Genomic DNA, 21,950 nt, shown 5'->3' on the forward strand with positions numbered 1-21,950 from the left:
GTAGTAATTGATACCCTCCGTTCCTAATGCCAGCCCACAGGATTAATATCTTGATGAAATTAGACACTAATGAAAAATATCAGACATGGAATATAGATTAACTATTGCAATTCCATAGAAGATACAAAGAATTTCCCTACATTATGTTCAGCAATTCTCAAATTATATATCTAGATTGAGATCAATGAGCTCATACTGGAAAATACTGTCATTTTTCTTAAATAGCAGTTTGCCATTATAAGACATAATAACCTTGAATATTCAAGTCAGAATTTTTTTCTTTGATCCAAGTGGCATCAGGTTCAAGAACTTATTCAGATACATATTCAGCAAAAATCATTACATTTTTAACACACTGATAAGGTATCTATTGAAGATGACAAGATGTTTTTGTTATCAGAAACACACATCATTTAATAGCCATGAATTGCCATCAGTGCCCTTGGTATATATTTATGTATGGACTGTATGGCCAAAATGGCAATCCAGCACCCATAACTGATTGCAAATAAAAGAACCTGCTCTGCAAGAACATTTATATTCAACCATGAGAGTGCAGACATACTCCCTAACTCTTGCAGAAGATGGGCATAATAAAGCACATGAGCTACCTTATTAGATCATCAGTAACGTGCATTTTTAAAAAGCCTCTGAACATGCATGGTGACATGATCAATAATATGTTTATAAGAACTTGTCACTGAATAGGAGAAGTTAACACTTCTGAAAATATGGTAGGCATCTGACTCAAGAATTTTAATCTTAGAGTCTGTTTTCATCTATAAGTACGAGTCTTAATGTAAACAGATGTATGCCAATACATGAATGCTTCAGTGAGCAAGTACTAACGGACAGAACAAAACATTAAAACAATAGTGAATGAAGGTACTTCCTTGTAAACAGCTGCTTATGTTACCTTGGAATTGATTTCACAGTATGGAGCTATCCTAAGGAGGTACAGTGAGACCTAATTAATATTTGCAGCACATTGTGTCTGGGTGAAAAATTCTAGTAGAGTCCTAAATTATTAGTGTCCACATGTCTTCTGTACTATTAAGTGTGAAGAACCGTCCAGGTCGCCATAAAGCACTACATAGAAACACAAGGATATTGGCTGTAAACCATCTCAATTTGTACCTAAGTCCTACTTTTAATAGCAACTTCCTTTCAAATCAATGACAATCAAATAATGCATCAGGGCCAATATTGTATATCAGGAGTTCTTGACTTTGCAATACAAGATAGTTTAATTACTTGTGAGAAAATAAGCACCGTTCCTACAAACAAACAATACAAACAGAAAGCTGAAGGGATGCTAAGAGTCATCAAAAGGACATTGTCTGTCAGAACATATGAAGAAAGGGGGGGAATGATAATTGATCTCCCATTTTAAAGGGCGTCAAAGTCATTCTTGCTTCCTTCTAAGATACTTAGGAAAGTATTCATATAGCTACAAACTTAGTATCAGTATGTTACTAGTAAAAAAACAAAATCACAATTGGAGTTACTTCACCTGTATATTGCACAGCTGATGCAATGTGTTCGGAAGAACTTGTCACTAAACAGGAGAAATCCACATTTCTGAAAACACAGTGGGCATCTGACTCAGGAATTCAAGGTTATCTATTCAGTTTTAATCTGTTTTTTCTTGATGCACAAGTCTTAGTGTAAGTAAACATGCGCCAAAGGTAGCGTGGCAAGTAGAATTTGAAGTCAAACTCACTGATATTTTCCAGTTTTAGTACATTTTAAAGTAAAAAAAAAAAAAAAAAAAAAAAACAAGATAAGCAGAAAACTCTTAAGAAAGTATCATTAATCGGATGCAAGTTTAGTGTGATGGTCTGAGGTTTATTTCGTAGTCCAGTTGTTAGAGATCTTCTCACACTGAAGGGCAGCCTTCCCTGTTCCCATCAATGTCCAGAAAGGAGCCAATTCTGGGAGCTGGCTATTCAAGGCACCTTAGTTTGCAACAGGCTGTAATCATACTGCTGTTGAGTTTGTTCATCCAGACACTCCATATCACCATAAAAAAAAAAAAATCATACCTAACTAATAAGAAGATGATTCCCCTCATGAAGAAAGTCAGAACTTTAAACACCTTCTTCATATTCAGAAGACTTGGAATGTGGGAGTCTAATTTATAAAAAGCAACTCCTTCATTTTCACCTCATTACTCTTCTTTTTAACTCAATAATAGTCTATTTATACCAAGGCCAGTAGGAGTGATGCTCAGAGCCACAGTGCTGGTCATAACACACAAGCAGCTGCTTGTTGATGTGTATCTGACATCCTATAATCAAACAGCATCAGTTTTGCAAGTCAGTGATTAGGTCAGGGGTGACTTTAGGTAGCAGTGCCACCAATCATATTGCCTGCAGCTGGTGTGGGAAGTCTGTGCAGAAGGAAAAAGGGAAGGATGTGAAGCACCTCCTTCTGAAGAAGCTATTTTTGATTCAAAAATCACTTTGTTTGGTGTTCATTCTGATAAGTGTCAACCAGTGGAGAAGAATGCACTGCACACGTGGAAGGCTCAGCAGTAGTAAGACAAATGCCACTTTCCAGAGATCTCTACAGAGCTTTTTTCTCCTAAATTGCAAGAGAAGCATAGGAAAATGAGGCCAACCCATGCTACTTATAGTCATATGGCCATCACTGTTCCAGTTGCTAGTGGTGGCTATTAAGTTAACTGAAGCATTCAGAATCACAGTTGCTACAGTATCATACTTGGTTTGAGCACTTTAGCATGCACAAGTATCTTCAACTATGCTGAAGGAAGCTAGAACTCCCTTTCTAAGCTAATTAAGAGCAGGTGATAACAAGGAACCGTTCTTCTCACTAGTTAATTGCTGCTGAGCAGCCTCAGGAGTGTGATCCTCTAGGACAATGATTAGATTTACAAGGTAAGCACTGACTTACCAGAGATGTGCTTCTGGAGGAACAAGAGGACCTTACAGCAACTTCACTCAACGTAACGCTTCTAACAAATACCCTAGGTGGTTACTATTGCTATTGGATCTTCCATAACTGAAGGTCACTAGTTACCATATGAGGCAAATATTACAAAAATGTCAAACTTACGGTACATACTGTCAGTTAGATAAGGACATCTAAGGGCTGTCCTGGGGGAACCCAGGAGTAAATTAAGAATGTAGAAGAGCTGAGCTGCCAGGTCATCTGAAAGTGCCAGAAATTGAGTTAGAGCTAGAGCCAGCACCTTAACTCTGTCCAGACCAAGATGGCTTGGATGATTAGAAGTTTAAAACTAATTACCAAGAATCCCAGCGATGATCTGCCAGCTTTGTATATACTAACACAATATTTATTTGCAGTGGAAATGTTAATGGCCATATTTTCATGATTTTTTCCTGTCCTGCAGACAAAAAAATTGTGCCTGCTTTGTAGCTGGAAAGGAAGTAGAATTACAACAACATTAAATGACCTCCCTAAGGCCGTGCTGTGTCTCTTTAGCAAAAATAGTAATGCTGTAATACTATAACGGGATAATAATAACAGGGTAGCAAAGTCTTTGGCTACAGCAAATGAGAATAAGCCCAAGTGCAGAAGCCACAGATGCAAAAATGAAAGAAAAGAGCCACTCACCTTTAGAAGACCTCCTGCAAGAGATGCCTGCACCTCCACTGCCAACCCTTAAATGAGATCTGGGAAGGGGTGGATCCTGGCTCCACCCCTTGCTGCCACTTGGGTGCATCACATGCACCTGAGCTCCCCTGGGTTGGCCCTGCCTTTCCAGCAGGTGCTCAATCACTGATTCAGGCCGTGACTTAGCATTTCCACTACAGATGTGAATTCTTATTTTTTGGTTCTCAGTCTAGTTCTGGTCCCCATTCTTATCCTTGCATCTTAAGTAATCATTTTTTCTAAGGTTTTATAGATTTTCCTCTGTACAAAGCATTTATGTCATTCACTTATGTTTAAGTTCAGGAGGGTCAGTTGACCGTGCTTGAAATAAAAAACAATGTCATTTCTTGTAAACCAAAATGAACATAAAGAAGAAATTCCATTCTCTGGCACAAGTATTTATATGGTTAGTTGTTAAGCAGCCCTGCTAATGCAATTTTACAACTGTATTTCATAGTATATTCATGCTCTTAAGTGCTTCTGAATTCTTCATTTTGTGTAAAGCACTTAATTCTTCACTTCAAGAAACTCTTGTATCAGATTGTTTACACAAGCATCACTGAAGACTGGCCAAGCCTGTTATGTCCAGAAAGTGTAAAACAAGGAGAGTATGTGCAGATAATCAGGTGAGACTAAATTCATCAAAATATTGCCATTAATATATTATTTAAAGCAACTTTATTATGTTCAATACAGGTAAGTATTGAGGAGATATTTGCCATCTCCATTTAAAGAAAGGTTGAACTATTCCCAGTTAATCAAATATGCTTCACTTGCTGGGACCATAAATAAATTTTAAATCAGGTTTTTAGAAATCACAGAAACTACAGGCTTCTGTAGTTGCCAGAAAACAATATATTAAATCTGCTTTAAAAACTTATCCAGTGATCCTCCCAAACTTATAATTTTATTTTAATTTGTGTACCATGAAAATAGAATAAGTGTGTAGGGTTAAATAACAATAAATAAATAAATAAATAAATAAATAAATAAAAGACTAATGTTTATTTTTTATCATCCCAATTTGCTTCAGCAGTAAAATAGAACCTAACATTATCTAGAAAACTTTCTTTTAGGAAATTATCCAGGAGAATAAAGCACAGTGAGAGAGAGAATTTTTAAAAAATTATGCTTTAAGTATCCCAGCTTAAGTTCTCTAGACTAAACAGAAAAACATGACCAAATACATTTTCAGTCTTAAAAATGCAATCTACAGTAGATTGGAAAAAAAAAATTAAACTAATCATGTATCATAGGAGTCCACACTAATTTAAAACTGGAAATTAATAATCACTTTGGATAAAAGAGCAAATATGTCATTAGAGGCAAAGAAAAGAACAGCAGATACATTGTGATTAAAAAATATATCTGTCATTGTACTGACAATACAGCATCAGCTGTTTGTCTTGGTAACTCTGTCAGAAAGGACATAACAGAACTCATTAGAGTTGTTTCAAGAAGAGATGGTAAATCAGAAAAAGATGATCAATCAGGGGAACAGAAAAAACTCTCCCACATAAGCAAATTAAAATGCCAAGAATTGCTTGCAAAGATAAGTAAGAGCATGGTAGACAAAAATATATTATGAACTTGCTTAAAGCTTCCTGCCTGTACTAATTCTATAAATAAGAGCAAGGCAGCATTAAATTAAAGGATAAGAGCACAAAAGTAATGATGCCAAATATAACCTTTGCATTCACTGATGTGAGGAGAATGATGAAGACTGACAGATGATAGTCAGAATGTCACTAGATAACAAATATCTGGAGTTGTAACTATGGACAAAACTGTCTAAAGGGTGTTAAGCTTTTGAGAGATTCATAAAATCTCCATTAGATTAGGAAGAAATCTGAAGTATGTGTAAACGGAGCATGGAAAACAAAATATTTTTGTCATCTGACAGCTGCAGAAATCTTGCATACTCTTCTGAAATACTTTGTACTGACCGCTGACAGATGAATTGCATCCTGGGTGTGATTCAGACTGCAAGTTCTTGGCTTGTTTTGGGACACAAACAAATATTAAGTTCTTGGCTTTACCTTCTGCAAGTATTAGCTGCCTCAAAAGAACTGGCAATCAGTCAATTTCAATGATATGCAAAATATGAAGTAGCATGTGTCTGAGGATAAATTTCAGGCATCACTTTTCAAGGCTGGGACTCTCCTTCAAGTTCTGCTTCCTATGACCTGCACTATGCGTCAGGAGAAAAGCTGCCCAGCCTTCTTACAAGCCACCCAAGGTGGCTATACCTGCCTGAAACCTCTGTCTGGGCTGGATTCTCAGCAAGTCTGACTCAACAGACATTGCTTCAGCTTTCTGCAGCTCTGATCCAAAGCCACCATTGTTTCTTCCTACAGCACTATAATACAATAGGCATAAAGGTCAAAGGCATCTCTGCCAGTATTTAGATACTGCATAGCAAATTTCTTGAAGCTTCAAAGTGTCAGGAGAGGCACGTGTAAAATCTTGCCAAATTGAAATTGCAGAAACTTCAATTTCTAAGGTATGTTTCCACTTTATTCATGGGGAGACCAGTTCTTTTTCAGGCTTCTTTCCCTTGTGCAGGTGAGTAACAAAGGCAGGAGGTTACAACAGCCCATATTAGAGAAGAGCAGGCTAGATGATGGTAAAAGGAAGTAGTTTGAAATTAATTATGTTTTCAAAGTCTCACATCTGAACATGCCAAGATACAAATAGCTTTGTAAATAATAGTGTTTCATAATATATAGGTTATTTAAAAACAAATAAACTTAATACAGGTATAATTACTCCTAATGGGGCACTTAAATGGTGAGCAATCACCCAGTAATTGCTTGCATTCCTGTGATGACAGCCTGCACTTCATCACATTAGGCTTGTCAAGCTAGACCTTGGGCTTTATGCTAGGCTTCATTTTAACCAGCTAATGACCATAAATTCTTAGCAGCTTGATTATGCTAGGATCTGAAAAGGTGTTAGTAAACGGTGTGTGTTAATATAAAGCTTTCTCTAAGTTCTTTCTCAGAACTTCGGTGGAGCAAGCACAGCCACAGGGTGTACAAGGATACCAGCTGTCAAGTGGGCTGAAAGATTTTCCATGGTGGAGACCCCCTTCCTCCCAGTTCTCTGCCTGGCAGAACGGATGGGATCCGGCTGCCAGCACATACCACTGCCTGACACCTCACATGCCAGAAAGCTGACAGCTTCCAGCTCCAGCCTCTACACTGCATGCACAAGGAGGCCACGTTTCCAGAGGGAAAAGTTTGTGTCATAAAGCCAAATCCTTCAGGCTTTCAGGGAATTACCCAATATCACAAATTCACTTACAGCCGGCCATTTTCCTCCAAGAATCTGATTGCCAGTCTTCCCAGGGACAACAGTTTTGCTTTTTTTATTGTTGTTAACTGTAGTCTTAATTTTGTATAATGAACTAGAAATATAGCCCTTGGGTTAGCTGTAACATGTGGTAGATGCTGTACATGCCTTAGTAAACTGACTGCTATTTTACAACCCCAGTAGGAATGTCCCAAGAGAATATTGTGCGCGTTATGTGCATGTATCTCAATTAGTTGCAGTAAACCAACTTTCCCCCTCAGGAGTCTGTCTCAAGCCTCACAAAAACATCAGACACAAGTCAATAAAGAGATGCTTTTTGCCCATTCTGGCTGCTGGGTAAGTGGCAGTCAGCTCTCTTCAAGTTAGGGCATCAAAAGAGAAATAATTCAAAAGCAGCATTAAAAAAAGATATCTTTCTGAGTAGAACCTCAGGCATAAGGGAGTAGTCATACAATTATATTTTCCTCTAACTGCTAATCTTTCTTAGCTTCTAGCCTGTCTTTTTGTTGATCCCTAGAAAGTGGGAATTTAGGTGTTTACTGCTGAAATTTGGAGTGATTTAAAATGAATGCTTAAACATAGTATAGGATTTTCAAAACTAAGTTATTCATACATTACTAATTTTCTAAGCAGTTAATACTTTTTAAAGAACTCTCATAATTTATTAGCCCATTTCATATCTTACAGCTTATGAAGAAATGCCAAGTAACCCTTGTAGTGTGCAGTCAAGGTAGATGAGGATTAAGTCCCTACAGTGAGTGCTAGGAACAGCAGATACACAGCAACCTGAAAATTGTATCCACATCTCTTTTGCCTTTAATTAATGCAAGTTCACTGTTGGAGTTCCTTTCCTCTTTTTATTAATCCCTTATCCAGTGTCTTTGATCTCGGTGACTCTAGCCATTAGGACAGCTTATGTTTCCTTGATTCTTCTGAATCTGACTTCAGACTTGCAGGGGCTTTCCAACCAGGCTCAATAAGCAGGGTGCTGGGGGACAGGACAAGATTACCCTGCAGGCATGCAATAAATTTCCAGGTAAGCAGAAAATCCAAAAATAAGTAACCAGCCAGCTCTCTAGCTCATACTTGTACATTTGTTTTTATTACACATTTCTGAATATGCATTTCATCTCTTCCCCTCTTCCCCCCCACCCCACACACACACGAGCATCAGTGCTTCCATGCTTTTTTTTGTTTTTTTCCTGCCTGCTGGCCCAGAATTACCAGCTGCCCTTCAAGACTATAGGGAATACCTGTTTGTACATGGGGCAGAGGCTAGGAAGGAAGGTCAGGACTCTGGCCTTGCCTGCAGCAAAAGAGGAAGATCAGGATAGAATACCAAAATACTTTCATAGGAAAAAAATTGCTTCAGGTACATTCTCTGTTTCCAAAGGCAAAAAGTGAAAGTAGTTTACTGTTCTGACTCGAGTTGCTGCCAGCAGTCAAATTTTCATGCATCTTTTGTTTCTGGTTTGTATTTCAGAGATAACAACTGTCCCTGAAGCCAGGAGAATGAGGAGAGCTCTGGATACACATCCATAACTGACTGTGAGGAAAATTGAAATTGCTCAAATCCTGGTGTGGCTACCAGCATCACCACACAACTTGAGAGCATCAGAAAGAAAGGAATGCTAACAGACTTTGAGACACTTCAGAGCTAGTGCTAGAGCCCTGTGGAGAATACTGTAAATAATACAAGGCCATTATGATATTTTTTTTGTGTGCAATTACTTCACTTGTTTTGAAATAAAGAGGAATGTAAGTTTCAATCTGTACTTAAGACAGCAACAAAAAGAAAAATGCTGTATACTATCCCTGTGTAAAAATTAACTTAAAGGAAGCAGTAGTGTTTCACTAAGGCAACAAGAAAATTTCAGGAGTAGGATGCTTATAATAAAGCTCCTCAGAGTTGCAGGAAGACTAAGCTGTGTTTCAGCTTAAAAATCTTTCCCTGGTAGTTGAGATACTTAGAACAGTATACTCCTTTGTGTACCTCTTTTAATGTTGCTCCCTTTTTAAGCAGGAAGGTTCTTAAACTCTGTTAATGCTCCCTTAAGAAGTCCTGACATCAAGGTGAATTAGATACCTTCAGCTAAAGGAAGTGATAGACAAGAATTGATGTGCTGGGAAAATAAGGCCATGAGTCATGGTAATGAAAGCTTCTCTCGGTGTCCCCAGCTAACAATATTATAGCAGGTCTGCAAAGGGAAATATATTTCCTGACTTAATGGGTAACATTGATAGGATTAAAAGGGTGTGGTTGATTAGCATTATCAGCTTAAGGACAAAATCACATTAAAAGTAGGAGGTCATTGGATTTAAGGATTAAGAATATTGAAGTTTAAAAAGAACAGTAAACTCAGGAGTCAAACTTCTAGGTGGTCTCTTCTGCCACAGTATCAGTTATTTGGCCAGGGAAATAAAAGTGGAATGTGATTGGCAGATAAATAGTTGAGTTATGCACAGAGACATATTCGTTCTACTTTTAAAACCACTTAACAAATCTTTGCATTGGAAAGATTTTTATTTTTAAAGGTTCTTAATAGCTAGCCAAGGAAAGCCAAGACTGTTAATCTTTTTCTCAACACCAATCCCAATGTGTTATCAGAGACAGATGAGATGAGGGACAAGAATTCACTGTTAACAGACAGCATTAGAATTGCTAGATAATGCCACAGTACTCACCTGAAATGGGTTATCATTTAAGTAGTAACAGAAGAACTCAGTGATAATCTCAAGAAGATATTTTCCATACAACTAACATAGCCATGGTGTCTGCTGGTCTGTGTAGCCCTGGCATAAGGAGAGAGGTGGAGGTGGGAACAGATTAACCGCGGCCTCCCCAAGAATGTTTGGGTCTCCGCTTCTGAGAACATACAAGCTACTACTGTCTTGATATTCTCTCTAACCCAACCAATGGCTATATTGGTCACACTGCATTGGCAAATCTCACAAGTGAGGAACTGTTATTTTTCTGATGCTTTTAGCTACTAGAATGGGAAATAGCCCTTTCTAAGGAATGTGGTGTAATGCTATGGACAAGATGTCTGATCAGCTAATACCTGCTCCTGCCAGACAGATGACAAATATTGTTAGATCAGCCACTGTCAGGTGCAGTTCCCTTTTTAGCAGCTTCACATGATCCATGAGCCAATCAATGGCACCAGAGCTTGAATTTTTTTTCTACTGTTGCTGTCTTGTGCTCCTCTGAGACAGGAAAAAAAATACTGCTCATGATAGGCTTCTCGATGCTCCTTTCAGTTGCTTCCCCCCCAGTACCTGAGCCTTTTGCACAAAAAACAGCACTGATATAGAAGAATGAAAAATTGATTCTTCTTAGAACGCAAATTCTATTTGTGTTCTAACTATTTCCTCAGCAATATACATTACTTACAGATGGTACCTTTTCATCCCTAAAGTTGAAAATCTTTGAGCGTTATTCCAAAACCAACTGGCAATGGCAAAATCCTTGCTCATGCTTGCATTCACTTCATTCCATGCTATGTTTTACTAGATGACAAAATGTGCTGAGAATGTTGTGGTAAACACGCCAATTGCCTTCAATATTTGTGGGTGAGTGAATTTGAAAGCGTGTTTTAGTAGCCTGCTAATTCCTGTTTGAAACATCCTCTGCCTGTATAGTTTATGCTGTTTTTCCTCTTGCTTTTTTGTAATCAAATCAGCATGAGACCAAATATAACGGAGTGCACTCAAACCTGTTAACTATGTCAAATTATACTGCAATAAAAATACACATTCTCACAACTTAAATTTAATGAATGTTGAGTTTGAAGAGTGAGTGGAAAAATAACCACACAGACAGGAAAGGGCAGAATATAAGCAGTCAGGTGAGAAAGAAAAATGGCTTAGAACACAGTGAGAAATCTGGAAAAGGCAAGCATTAGAAAAAAAAATCATTGATGCAGAAAGTAAAAACAACAATTTCATTAAAATACCTAATTAATATTCTCATTTTACAAAAGAACACCTCCAAAGCATTGACTGGTGGGTCTTTTCAGTAATCGACTGATGGAAAAGAAAAATGAAAGCCACCACTGCCAACTTCAGCTAAAGGGAGTTGACAAATTGACACTAACTGCTCCCTCACATGACAACTATTTATGCTGTTAGCAAAGCAGCCCATTCTTGCAGATGCTTATACTTTGCTTAACGTCCAGTGTCAGTTTTTAATTCCTGGTTTGCTCTATATTGCATAGTTGATTTTGCAAAATAGACAGAGTTTACCAAAAGGACAGTTGTAAAGTATTTTCCCAAACTTTATTTTTAAAAGTCATCAATTAAGTATGTAAATGCTGACCAGTTCTATTGAGGACAATGCATTAGTATTTATGAAATGAATTTTCTTTTTCTAATACCCCAGAGGCTGAGTCAAAGTATGATAGTGTAAAGCCTTACAAGATGGGTTACAGATTTAATCCCAAGACTTCGTTCAAATCCTATACTTTCTGACTAACTTATAAAATATTATAGTTGATATACTTTTTTACTACAATATTGTAGGACAAGGAGAAGTTGCATGTGTTGCAAGAAATAGAGGATTATAGCAGCTGTATTGTGACTTTACTACCTGACTGATTTCAAGTGATATCTAGAAAACTGCATAACAGCAGGCACAGTATACGATGCAAAATAACATGCCAGGGGAGCATTGATTTAACCACGCAGGTTGATCTAGAAACTAAGCATTTCGATAAAAATGGCAGAATCCCCCTTCCCATATTGAGAACTGTACTCCAGAAGACTTGAAAATAATATATCATAGGGAACTTTACACGATTTAAAAGGGTGGCATTAATTTAAAGACGGGCAAATTATGAGGGGGGCATTTTGCAATACAGTACTGCTATGTGTGTATGTGTCAGTTCAATGACAGTCCATGAGAAGAGCTTTTGCCTGTTTGAAAATGTGTTGCTATAGTGGAATGCCTGCCTCCATTGTTTCCTCAAATCATTTGTCACAATCCCACTTCGATACAAGAAAATTTCCCTTTGTGACCCAGGCAGCAGCTGACCCATCCTAGCTCAGCCTTCCACTCATAATGGCTGTAGTTTTCCATCCATTCTGGACCAGAGTGGTGCAGTCCCACATGTGGCCAAAACTGCTCTGAAGAAAAGGGTCAAACAACCTCAACTTACTGTAATGAGATGGGAGAGAACTGGCCTCATCTGTGTCATTCAGATTCAGTCAGTCACATCAGAACATCTCTCTCCATTTTCCACCTTGCCCCAAAGGGCAGAAACAAAAATACGTACTTGGTTATCAAATCCACGGGAAGGTGCAACAGGATAAAGATCATCTTTTCCTTATTTTAAACTGTCTCTCTCTACCTCCCTTTCCTCCTTCTACTGTCAACACTTTGGGCCCCAGCCAGCTTGATTTTCATCTTCTGTTACTACACTAGATGCATAGTTAGAAATTGAGTGCATTGTGGTTTGCATTATTTCATTTGTTTCTATCAGCATTGCCTTCCTGTTTTAATTACTTGGGGTTTAGTAAATTAAAACCTCTTTCATCGATAAACAATAGCAAACTATGATGCTAATAAACTTGCTAGTTAGAACACTGTGTTTAACATCAAGTTATACCATTTTATTTTCTTTCCATGGAGAATCCTTTGCAAGAAAAAAAAACCCAGTATTTTGATAGAAAATAAATATCAGAAAAAAAATCTTTATTAAAAAAGGCCTGCCAATGTTAATTGATAATATTTAGCTACTCTCGCTTGCTTGGTTTGGAGTTCTCCTATCTAATTTCGCTGTCTGGATACAGAGCTTGCTTACCAGGGAAGCTCCTGAGCTTTTACAGCTGTATTTATCATTGTCTTTTATGAACTTAGTTAGCTAACAAAAAGTGTTTTCCAGTACAATTTCTGTTTGTGAAATTTCCTAAATTACAGCTTAGCCCCTTTCATTGTGCAGAAGGTTTCCTCTCCATCATAACAGAAGCTGGAATGGCAGCAAGCAGCACTAGCGAAAGAACACTTCACAGCACATAGCTTAATATTGCAACTCAGTTCCCATACAACGCTCAAGATCACCAACCTCAACGGTATCAGCTGTTGACTGGGAAATGAACGAATTACAACATCCCTTTTGTGTCTAATGCATTGAAGTCCCCTGCATAAGTTTTGCTTCTGATAAATACATTCATTGTCACATTGGATTCGTTCTGGCCAATTCTTAGAAAGCTCTTTGACTGTAAGCATTAACAAAAAATAGCCTTACTCATTGCATTACTTCTAATTTGTATGAAACCTAAACGTACTGTAGAACATGATGGCAAATAGAAAATAAACTCATCTAATTGTCTTTTTTATCAGCTTGCTAACATTCCTTTGAAGTTAGAGATAAAATTTACTTTAGAGATTAATTGTACACAATGATTTAAAAGTCACAAAATCTCTAATATCAAGTTGCCTTTTCTTACCCTAGTCCTAGATCCCTTATGGATTCTAGGCCATAACACAAACACCTCATAGACTTCAAAACTTTTATTTAACAAGGAAAAGAATCTCAACAAAAAGTTACATTAAAGATAATAAATAGAAAAATTTTCTAATAACCCCTTTTAGTCCAGATAATAAAATACTTACAAAGTTAAATCATAGTATATAGACTATAAGCTTAAACCTGTATGTCTTAGCAAGTACTTCTTAAAGGATTCTTTAAGATAAACTTACCCACTTGACATTTTTCTTCGGCACTCTAGAGATGACCACCTTTGAGGTACCTGCTTTACAATCTACCTTGCTTTACATAGCAGGAGAAGGAATAATCACACCAGTAATCTTCCCTGTACAAAACAAGAAACAACAACAAGAAAGGAGAAAAAAAAAAAAAAAAAAAAAAAAAAAAAAAAAAAAAAACTTACCCTCACAAAGCTTCAAGTAGGTAGGAACCTTCAGCAAGAAACCTGTACCTCTCCTGCCAACACTTAAATGAGATCTGGGAAGAGGTGGATCCTGACTCCACCATTTCCAGTCACTCAGGGGCATTGCATGCACCTGAGCTGCCCCGGGTTGGCCCTGCCTTCCCACCAGGTGCTCAATCACTGGGTCAGGCCGTGACTCAGAACTTCCACTACAAGGTTCAAAACCATTACTGTTGGTTACCACTTTTTAAATCTTTTCTTTAAATTAACATATAAAATGTTTGATAGGCTAATATTATAAGTATGCTTTCACAGATGAATTCTTTCTTAGTGAAGTTATTGTAAAACAATTTTAGTGGGTGTATGGGGACTGCTGAATCACAGCCTGAACCTCTGATTGATCACCTCAGGCGAGCAATGAGTCAGCCACAGGAGCACAGGTGAAGGCAATTCACCCATGCTGCCAGAAGTGGTAGAGCCTGGCTCCACCTCTCCTAGACCCATTTAAGAGCTGAGAGCTGGGGAGAAGGATCTCTTCTGGAGATCCTCTCCACTGGATTTTCCTACACAAGCCTAGGATGGGTGAGTGTTCTTTTTTTGCTCTAGAATAATAGTTATGTAAGCTAAGCTCTTGATTGTGTTATATCAACTGTATATTTGTTGGTAGTACAGTGGGTCATTCAGAAAAACTTTGAAAATCTTTTTGAAGTTTACCTTATCCTTCTGGTAAATATCTCCAAAACAGCACTATGAATTTTTCTTCGAGCTTTTTTAGAGGCATATGATTTCCATAGCAATGTCATGTAGTGTCAATATAAATATAGTAACTTATTTGCTGTGAATTGTTACAGTGTAGCAACAAACTATCAAATCAGTTCTTCAGGCCGAGGGCCTTCTGTACATATTTGCTTCCTTAGTGTACTTTTTATATGTTAAGAACTATTATGGTATTTACTGAACAAACTTTTTAATGAGTATCTAATGTTAATTATGGAGATCATGCTAAATTCCCTGAGAATTCTCTGTGGTTACTGTTAAGTCATGGTCTGAAGCACTGATTGAGCACCTGGGAAAGGAACCCAGTCAGTTCTGGAAGCACAGGTGAAGGCAATTCAGCTGTGCAACCCTGGCTGCACCTCTTCTAGGTAGCATTTAAAAGCTGACTGCCATTGGGGAAGGATTTCTGGTTTGGGATTCCTTCCTTGTGGAGTTTTCCCTGTAAGTCTAACTCTTTAGCAACAAGTAAGTATTTATCTTTTGTGACACCTTCTTATTTGTGCTAGTACACTTGTTATTATGCCTTCTGTATTGCTGGCCTTCTGCGTCGCTCTTTCTGATTGTTATGTTCTTCCTGTGAGATCAGTGCAGGCACTCTACAGCTTCCATGTCATAGACAGTGAGTATAGGAGAGAGAGTTGAGGTAACTTGCTCTTTGATTAGCAAGGGCTTAAGTAAAATTCATTTATATTCCTCTGTGTTTGCTTTGAAATAAGGATGCTCATTGGCCTGATACAGATGCTGACGTACTCCCTCTTAGCCTAGACTACATTATTTGTTTAAGGGAAGATTCCTGTTAGGATGGAGTAGAATAGGAAAGAATAAAATTTCTTGATTGGAAGAGACCTCAAAAGATCAATTAGTTCAGCTACCTGACTACTGCTCAGCTAACCAGAAGTTAAGTGCTCTACTACTGAGGGCATTATCCAAATGCTTCTTGAATCCTTACAGGTATGGGGTATCAGTCGCCTCTCTAGGAAACATACTCTAGTGTTTCACCACTCTCGCATTAAAGAAGTTTTTCCTTGTGTCCCATCTGAATGTCCCCTAGCATGGCTCTGTGCTATTCTTGTGTGTCTTGTGTTATTGGCTTCCAGAAGCAGAGCCTAGCCCCTCTCTGCTTTTCTGCTTTCCTTCTCTTTCTTTCTTTGGGGATCTGCAGGGAACAGTGAAGCCACCTAATGATTTTCTCTTCTTCAGGCTGGGCAACCTAATGTCCTTGGTCTCTCCTCAAAGGACTTGCCTCCCAATCTATCACTAGCTACACTGCCCTCTCATGGATGCCTTCGAGGACCTCAACATCCTTTTCAAATTGAGGAGTGCAGAACTGTACACAGTATTCAAGGTGAGGCTATACCAATATTAAATTTGGGTGAATGCTTTCTGTAGGTGAACAAGTCCTCTTACCTTTTCTGCTGGATGCTTTTTTTGATGCATAAATATCTACATTTTTTTAATTTAAAAAAAAAAGTTAGTTAAGCCACTGTTTAATCCAGAAGGCATTGTGGGTGAGAATGAGTTGAAGAATGATAAATCACTAGAGAGATTTTGTTGGAGTGCCTGTTACTGACATAAAGAGTTCCTTGTCTACTCTCAGGGTGCAGTCAAGCACAGTGTGTGGCAGCTATGGGACTTCAAGTGAAACTAAGGACTCAAGAGAACACAGATTGGCTACAGCCACTCTAAGTCAAAGTGGAGGCAAAAGTCTGCTAGGGAGGGTAAAATGATGACACTTGTCAAAGATTAAGTAATACATCAAAGTATGTAACTGTTTTATATAATTAGAACATAATACCTATATATAACATCTGACAAAATGGGTTTTTTTGTTTGTTTTGATAAAAGAAATAGAACCCATCCTTTTCTCATAATCAAGGTGAAGAAAACATCAATTTTCAGTTGATTAGTTACCCAGCATGAACTAGCTAAAGTGAAAATACACAGTAGAGCAGAAATGTAGCTTGAGAAGCCTGTCCTGCTTTGCACTACTCTGGGCAGAAAGGAGAAATTGGATACTGCAAGACCCAGTGAGAAAATGCTTAAAGCCATACCTAAATAATTTGCTGTCCAATGTTCACTGTAGCTGTGCTCTGGTAATGGAGGCAGGAGACAAAAATGTCAGCTTCCTTTTACAGGCTTATGAGCCTATTTACAGGATGCAGTAAGTTATGTTCAGGATAGAGAAGAGACAGCATTAGAATACTGCCAGCAGGGAGTGTGGCCACTGGGTCACCAGTCTAACTGTCTAGTACCTTTGCCAGTTAGCTGCCTTATCTGTTTGACTTGCCATCTTGAGAGTGCTGACCTTGGCAGTGAAAGTAGGGAACTCTTTGATTACTATCTAGAGCTTTAAAGCTCTAGACTTGTATCTGCACTTGTATCACACAGCCATGATGTGCCCAATTTTAACCAATCCTTTGATTTATACTTTTGCTTCCAATTCACTTAAGTGAAATAACCTTACTCTTGCAATGTTGTTACAAAGAAAAATGGACACTCTGGCTTAAAAATGTCAGTAATATATTTTATGATTTGAGGAGATGAAAATGTTAATCTGATAAGTTGGCATTAATTGATAGTTTCAGTCAAACCAAACATGCACAGGTCTCCCTGTACACTTGTGATGAAAGTACAGCAAATTTCTAAGGAAGACATTTAAAGCCACGTAATAAGAAAATAAAAATCTATTGCTGGCAAGTTGCCTGTCATTTAGCACTGAGGCAGCTAACAATTTATATCTGGGGTCTTTAAACCAAATGCTAAATAGCAATGGCCTCATTCATGTGTGAAACACAAGTGTGTTAACAGATGACTAACGATTAACGTATAACTACATTTAAAAGAGCATGTGAGGAAAAAGAAATAAATGAGATAACTGGGTAAGTGTTCCTCTGGGCAGAATATAAAAACCACCTTGGAAGCTGGCTGAAGATGACCAGTAAGTGAATTTAACTCTGAGGGTGAGTTTTAGAGTTCTTAAGACTGTGGTTAGGTAACACAGTGGGTAACTCAGGCTGCCACAACTGATACAAAACTTCCAGCCATTAGGAGGCAAATACTGATCTCTCAAACTTGCATTGTCAATGTAAAACCAGTGTAAGTATTCTGATGGGTTAGCACTGAAGTAGCTGCCTTTTTACGCCAGATTAGCTCTCTGGTCAGGTATTGTCTGTCCCCTTGCAGCTGATGTGAAGCTGGCACAGACTCCAGGCTATGTGCTCATTGTAGAGTCTGGCACAGCTATGTGGTTAGTTAGTGCCCAGATTTTGCAGTACATGTAAATAAGGCTGGACTACTTCAAGTCTGCAGTCCCCCAGAGTATCATTAGATGCTGAGACAAGAGCCATATAACCCCATGCAGCAATAACCTGAACTGCAATAAGGTTTGAAAAGTTCCTTTACTATGCTAAGTAGATTGTGATGAGATTCTAGCCCAAACCTGACCACACAAATAGGCCTGAAATGAATCTATCTGAAGTGCCAATTGAAGTGTAACACTGTAACTAGTTCAAATGAGATAAAATCAGCCCTTTTTCTGTCTGCGCTAAGAGCTGGCATGTAAAATTAGAAACTTTCTTTCAGGACAAATCAGTCAAAATGGATGTGAAAGATTGACTTACTTTATCATAGTGTGCATAGAGTCTAATTAGCTTACCACAAGCTTATGTTGTTAAGCAATTCTGAAATTGTGAACTATGACTGTATCATAATTACAATGTACACTTTGTCACACTTTCTTCAAAGCTAGAGCAGGAAGCCAAACCAAAGTGAACAATAGAGGAAAAATGTGGCATGGATATATAGTGACTCAATCCTTGCTTCCTCTTTTCCTTCTGACCAGTCACCAGTTCTCACAGAGCAATTCTGCTTTGGGTCAACTTGAATTAGAGCCCAGCACAATGCACAAACTCTCCCGAGGCACATAAACCATTCTTTCAACTAAAGCTACTTGTCTACACATCATCTCACAGCAGCCAAACTAATTACAATTGCATGTCTTCCCAAGTATCAAAACCTGCTTGTCTGCCAAGATAAAAACAATTGGAAGACTGTGAAGTGATATAACCTGGGGACACCTACTGCAAGGATGTATTTCACTCTAAGCTGAAATCAGCAAAGCCCCACCTTCTAGCAGGTTGCTCATGGTGGGACTCTGAGCAGGATCCTGAGACAATTATGCATGGGGCTGGAGCCAGCAGAGCTTGTAACTTTGTGAAGGGCTCAGGTGGGCGCTGGTGGTGAGCTCCACAGCTAAGGAAGTGAAGAACCAGATAGCTCTGACCAGTGCTACAGTCCACACTTTTTTTTTTTTTGGATGGTTTGAACAACTGGGTGTCCATCTGGTAGCCTCCAGCTACCAGCTCTTTTCTCTTTGCCCTGGAAGGGACCACTGAATCAGAAACTTCACAAATACATTGTCTGTTGGCACAGCAATAAGCCAAAAGCATCCAATAGCAGATTCACCTGCATGACTCCTCAGCCATCTTGCTAAAGCATTCCCTGAAACATCCTCACAATGTCCTACATGGCAATGTTCACCATATACAAAAATGACAAGTTTTGTTAAAACTGCAGCATTTTTCGCTGTATGGTTGTGCTGTGTGTTTACCTTAGGATTTTCTTCAGCATAGAACTGTCAGGACACAGATGTAAAAAAACTATGTAATTAGTTTTTCAGGAAAGACAAGTAGAACTAGTGGAAAAAGATAAAATAAAGAGCAAGCTGGCAGCAAACCTACAAGCAGGATGACAAAAATTCTGGAATGTGCTCTGCAAAGCAGTCAGCTTCTCTTGGAATTCAGTAGCCAGCTGGAGGGTGTGATGATGCAGAGGAGAAAATTGAAGCCAACAAAAATCAAGTGAGGCAGGTCAGGAAAGGGGATGGTGTGGGAGAAGTGAACCTAAGAGTTTTAGTATGTTTGTCTATGCCTAAGCCACTTAGTCTATAGGCCAGAAGCCACAATATCACTGAAATTTGCTTTACATCTTTTCTGTGAAATGTAGCAGATACAGCTATAATTTTCCTCTTGTAGGTTGTAGCTGCTAGGACCAGGCTGTAAAATAACAAAGTCATGATCTACATAAATGCCAAGAGACTTTTTATCTAGGAATAGAAAGCTGTAGCCCTCACCTCAGATTTACTTCTGCCCAGGGGTGTGCTCCAGACGCATGAGACACATGCCTCATTTACTGCTGTTTGGTGCATGGTTTTAAGTAGAGAGGCGTTTCAGTGGCTCCTTTCAGCTAGGGCTCCTGCCTTCAGTCCGACTCAGTACGAGGATAACAGTCGAGGGTACCGCTAAGGGCGGGGGCTCCCTCAGACGACACGGATGCTCCGGGTTCGGAAGGGCTTTTTGCGCTGCCCCCCAGGCTCTCCGCGACAGGGGAGGGGAGGGGGAAAGTCGGCCGCGGGCAGCCGGCGGGGCCGGCCCCGAGCAGCCTCAGGCAGCCGCACACCGCGCAACGGCGGCTGGCGGGGAGCGGGCGGGAGCCAATGGGGGCCGGCGTGGCCGAGTGACAGGCGGGGCGGCCGCTACCCCAGCCGGGCAGTCGGGGCGGGGAGCCGGCATCGTCTCTCAGCAGCAGCATCCGCGGGGTTGACACGCGCCCGCATCCTCTTCTCTCCCCTGGCAGCCGCGGCGGGAGAGGCCGGCCGGCGGAGCAGAACGGAGCGGGGGGCGCCGCGACAGACAAAGCAAAGATGGCAGGGATCCTCGCCTGGTTCTGGAACGAGCGGTTCTGGCTGCCGCACAACGTCACCTGGGCCGACCTGCAGAGCACGGAGGAAGCCTCCTTCCCGCAGGCGGAGGACCTCTACCTCGCCTTCCCGCTGGCCTTCTGCATCTTCATGATCCGGCTGCTCTTCGAAAGGTAACGCGGCGTCCCGGGCGGCCGCTGGCCGCGGGGCCGCTTCGGGTCCTCCTCCCCCGGCCTCGCTGCGCCGCTCCGCGCTCCCTTCCCCGTCGCTCGGTCACGTAGCGGCCCGGTGAGAACAGGTCTAGGGGCCGATCGGCGGGGTCCAGAGCCCGCGCCGCGGCCCGGCGCTAGGAGGCGAGGTCGCCCCAGGGACGGGCCCAGCCCTCCACCTGCAGCCCCGCGCCGGTGGCGGGAGAAGGGCCCTCGGCTACCTGCGCGGGCCGGGCCTGCGGGCTGCCGCCCACCGGCCGTGTCCCCCGCCTCGCGTCCTAGGCCGAGCGGGAAGCCGTCCCGAAAGCGGAGTTCCCCCGCGGCTTCGCCGGAGGGCTCCCGCGGAAGGGCTGGGCTGTGGGAACGAGCCGCTCGCAGCCCTGCGGGCGCCGCGGAGTCGCTCCGGAGCCAGGCTCGCCCTCGGCTCCGCTGCCCCAGGCTCTGCACGCGCGGCGGTTTAAACCTGGGCGCCAGGTGCGGCCGCGCGGTGTAACGGTCAGCGCGCGCCTGAGGCGAGGAGCGGGGGCGGCCGCGCGCTCCGTTCCCCGTGGCGGCGGTTGCAGCGTCCCACGGAAGGCTGTCGCGGTGCGTTAGCCGCTGTGAAAGAGCCGGTCCGTGAGAGAGCGCTGTCTGCCGAGCGTTCCCCTGCTCTTGTCGGGTTCTGTTGCCGAGTTTTCTGGTCGGTGACAAACGCGGCTGCTTTCATCGCTCAGGTGAGAGGACAGTAGGAGCAACAAGCTGCCTCCCGCTGTCCTTAACTTCCGTGTGGCTTCTGCAGATTGAAAAGACATCAAAACTTGTAGCCTGGCTGAGCTGATTTAACATTTATCCTAACGCTGAGGTAGAATTACCCTTTGAGCACCAGGAATCATTTAGACAATGCCAAATCATTTGCTTTTTTCTTTTGCTGCCTGTACAACGTGTACTTCTCATCCAGGGAGGTTTTCTTAGCAATTATTTGAGAAAGTGTTTGCATCTTTTTAATTTCACGTCAGCTTTAAGGCTTCGATGTGAGAGTAGGCTCGGGCTCTCCATGCGGTGTGGTGCGACTTTAGTGCAGAGCGCTGCAGTGAAGCAGGCTGAGCAGAAGCGGCGGGACCTGCTCCCACTGCTCGGAGCAGGAGGACTGTCTCTGAATGATGGATTGTTGCTTATGGTTGCTTGGCAGTCTATTTTACCAGACCTCCGTGTTTTGCTTGTGGAGAATAGTCACAATGCCTTGTGCTCGTCATTAGTGAGAGGCTTGCAGTTACTTTGGTTGATAAAGCTTTCTGAGAACTGGAAAGGACAAGAGAGGGATATCTGAAATGAATTGATAATTTTTCATTGTTCTGTGTAATATAACATCTGCTTTTTTTTTTCGTTTGTTTTTCTGAAATTCATCAGTTGATAACTGATGTTGCATACGCTACATCCTGGAG

General features: G+C 40.8%; 1 protein-coding gene across 1 annotated transcript in view; it reads left to right on the forward strand.

Moving 5' to 3' along the window:
- Nucleotides 1–20,323: 20,323 nt before the first annotated feature.
- Nucleotides 20,324–21,950, forward strand: part of CERS6 (ceramide synthase 6) — a gene marked incomplete at both ends in the record, with an annotated part of 104,774 nt that continues 103,147 nt past the window's right edge. The window contains one exon of the mRNA XM_079539275.1: nucleotides 20,324–20,493. Coding sequence (XP_079395401.1) covers nucleotides 20,324–20,493 — 170 coding nt within the window. The remainder of the gene's footprint in view (nucleotides 20,494–21,950) is intronic.

This window comes from Tetrao urogallus (assembly GCF_951394365.1).
Source record: "Tetrao urogallus genome assembly, chromosome: 8".
Taxonomy (NCBI): Eukaryota; Metazoa; Chordata; class Aves; order Galliformes; family Phasianidae; genus Tetrao; species Tetrao urogallus.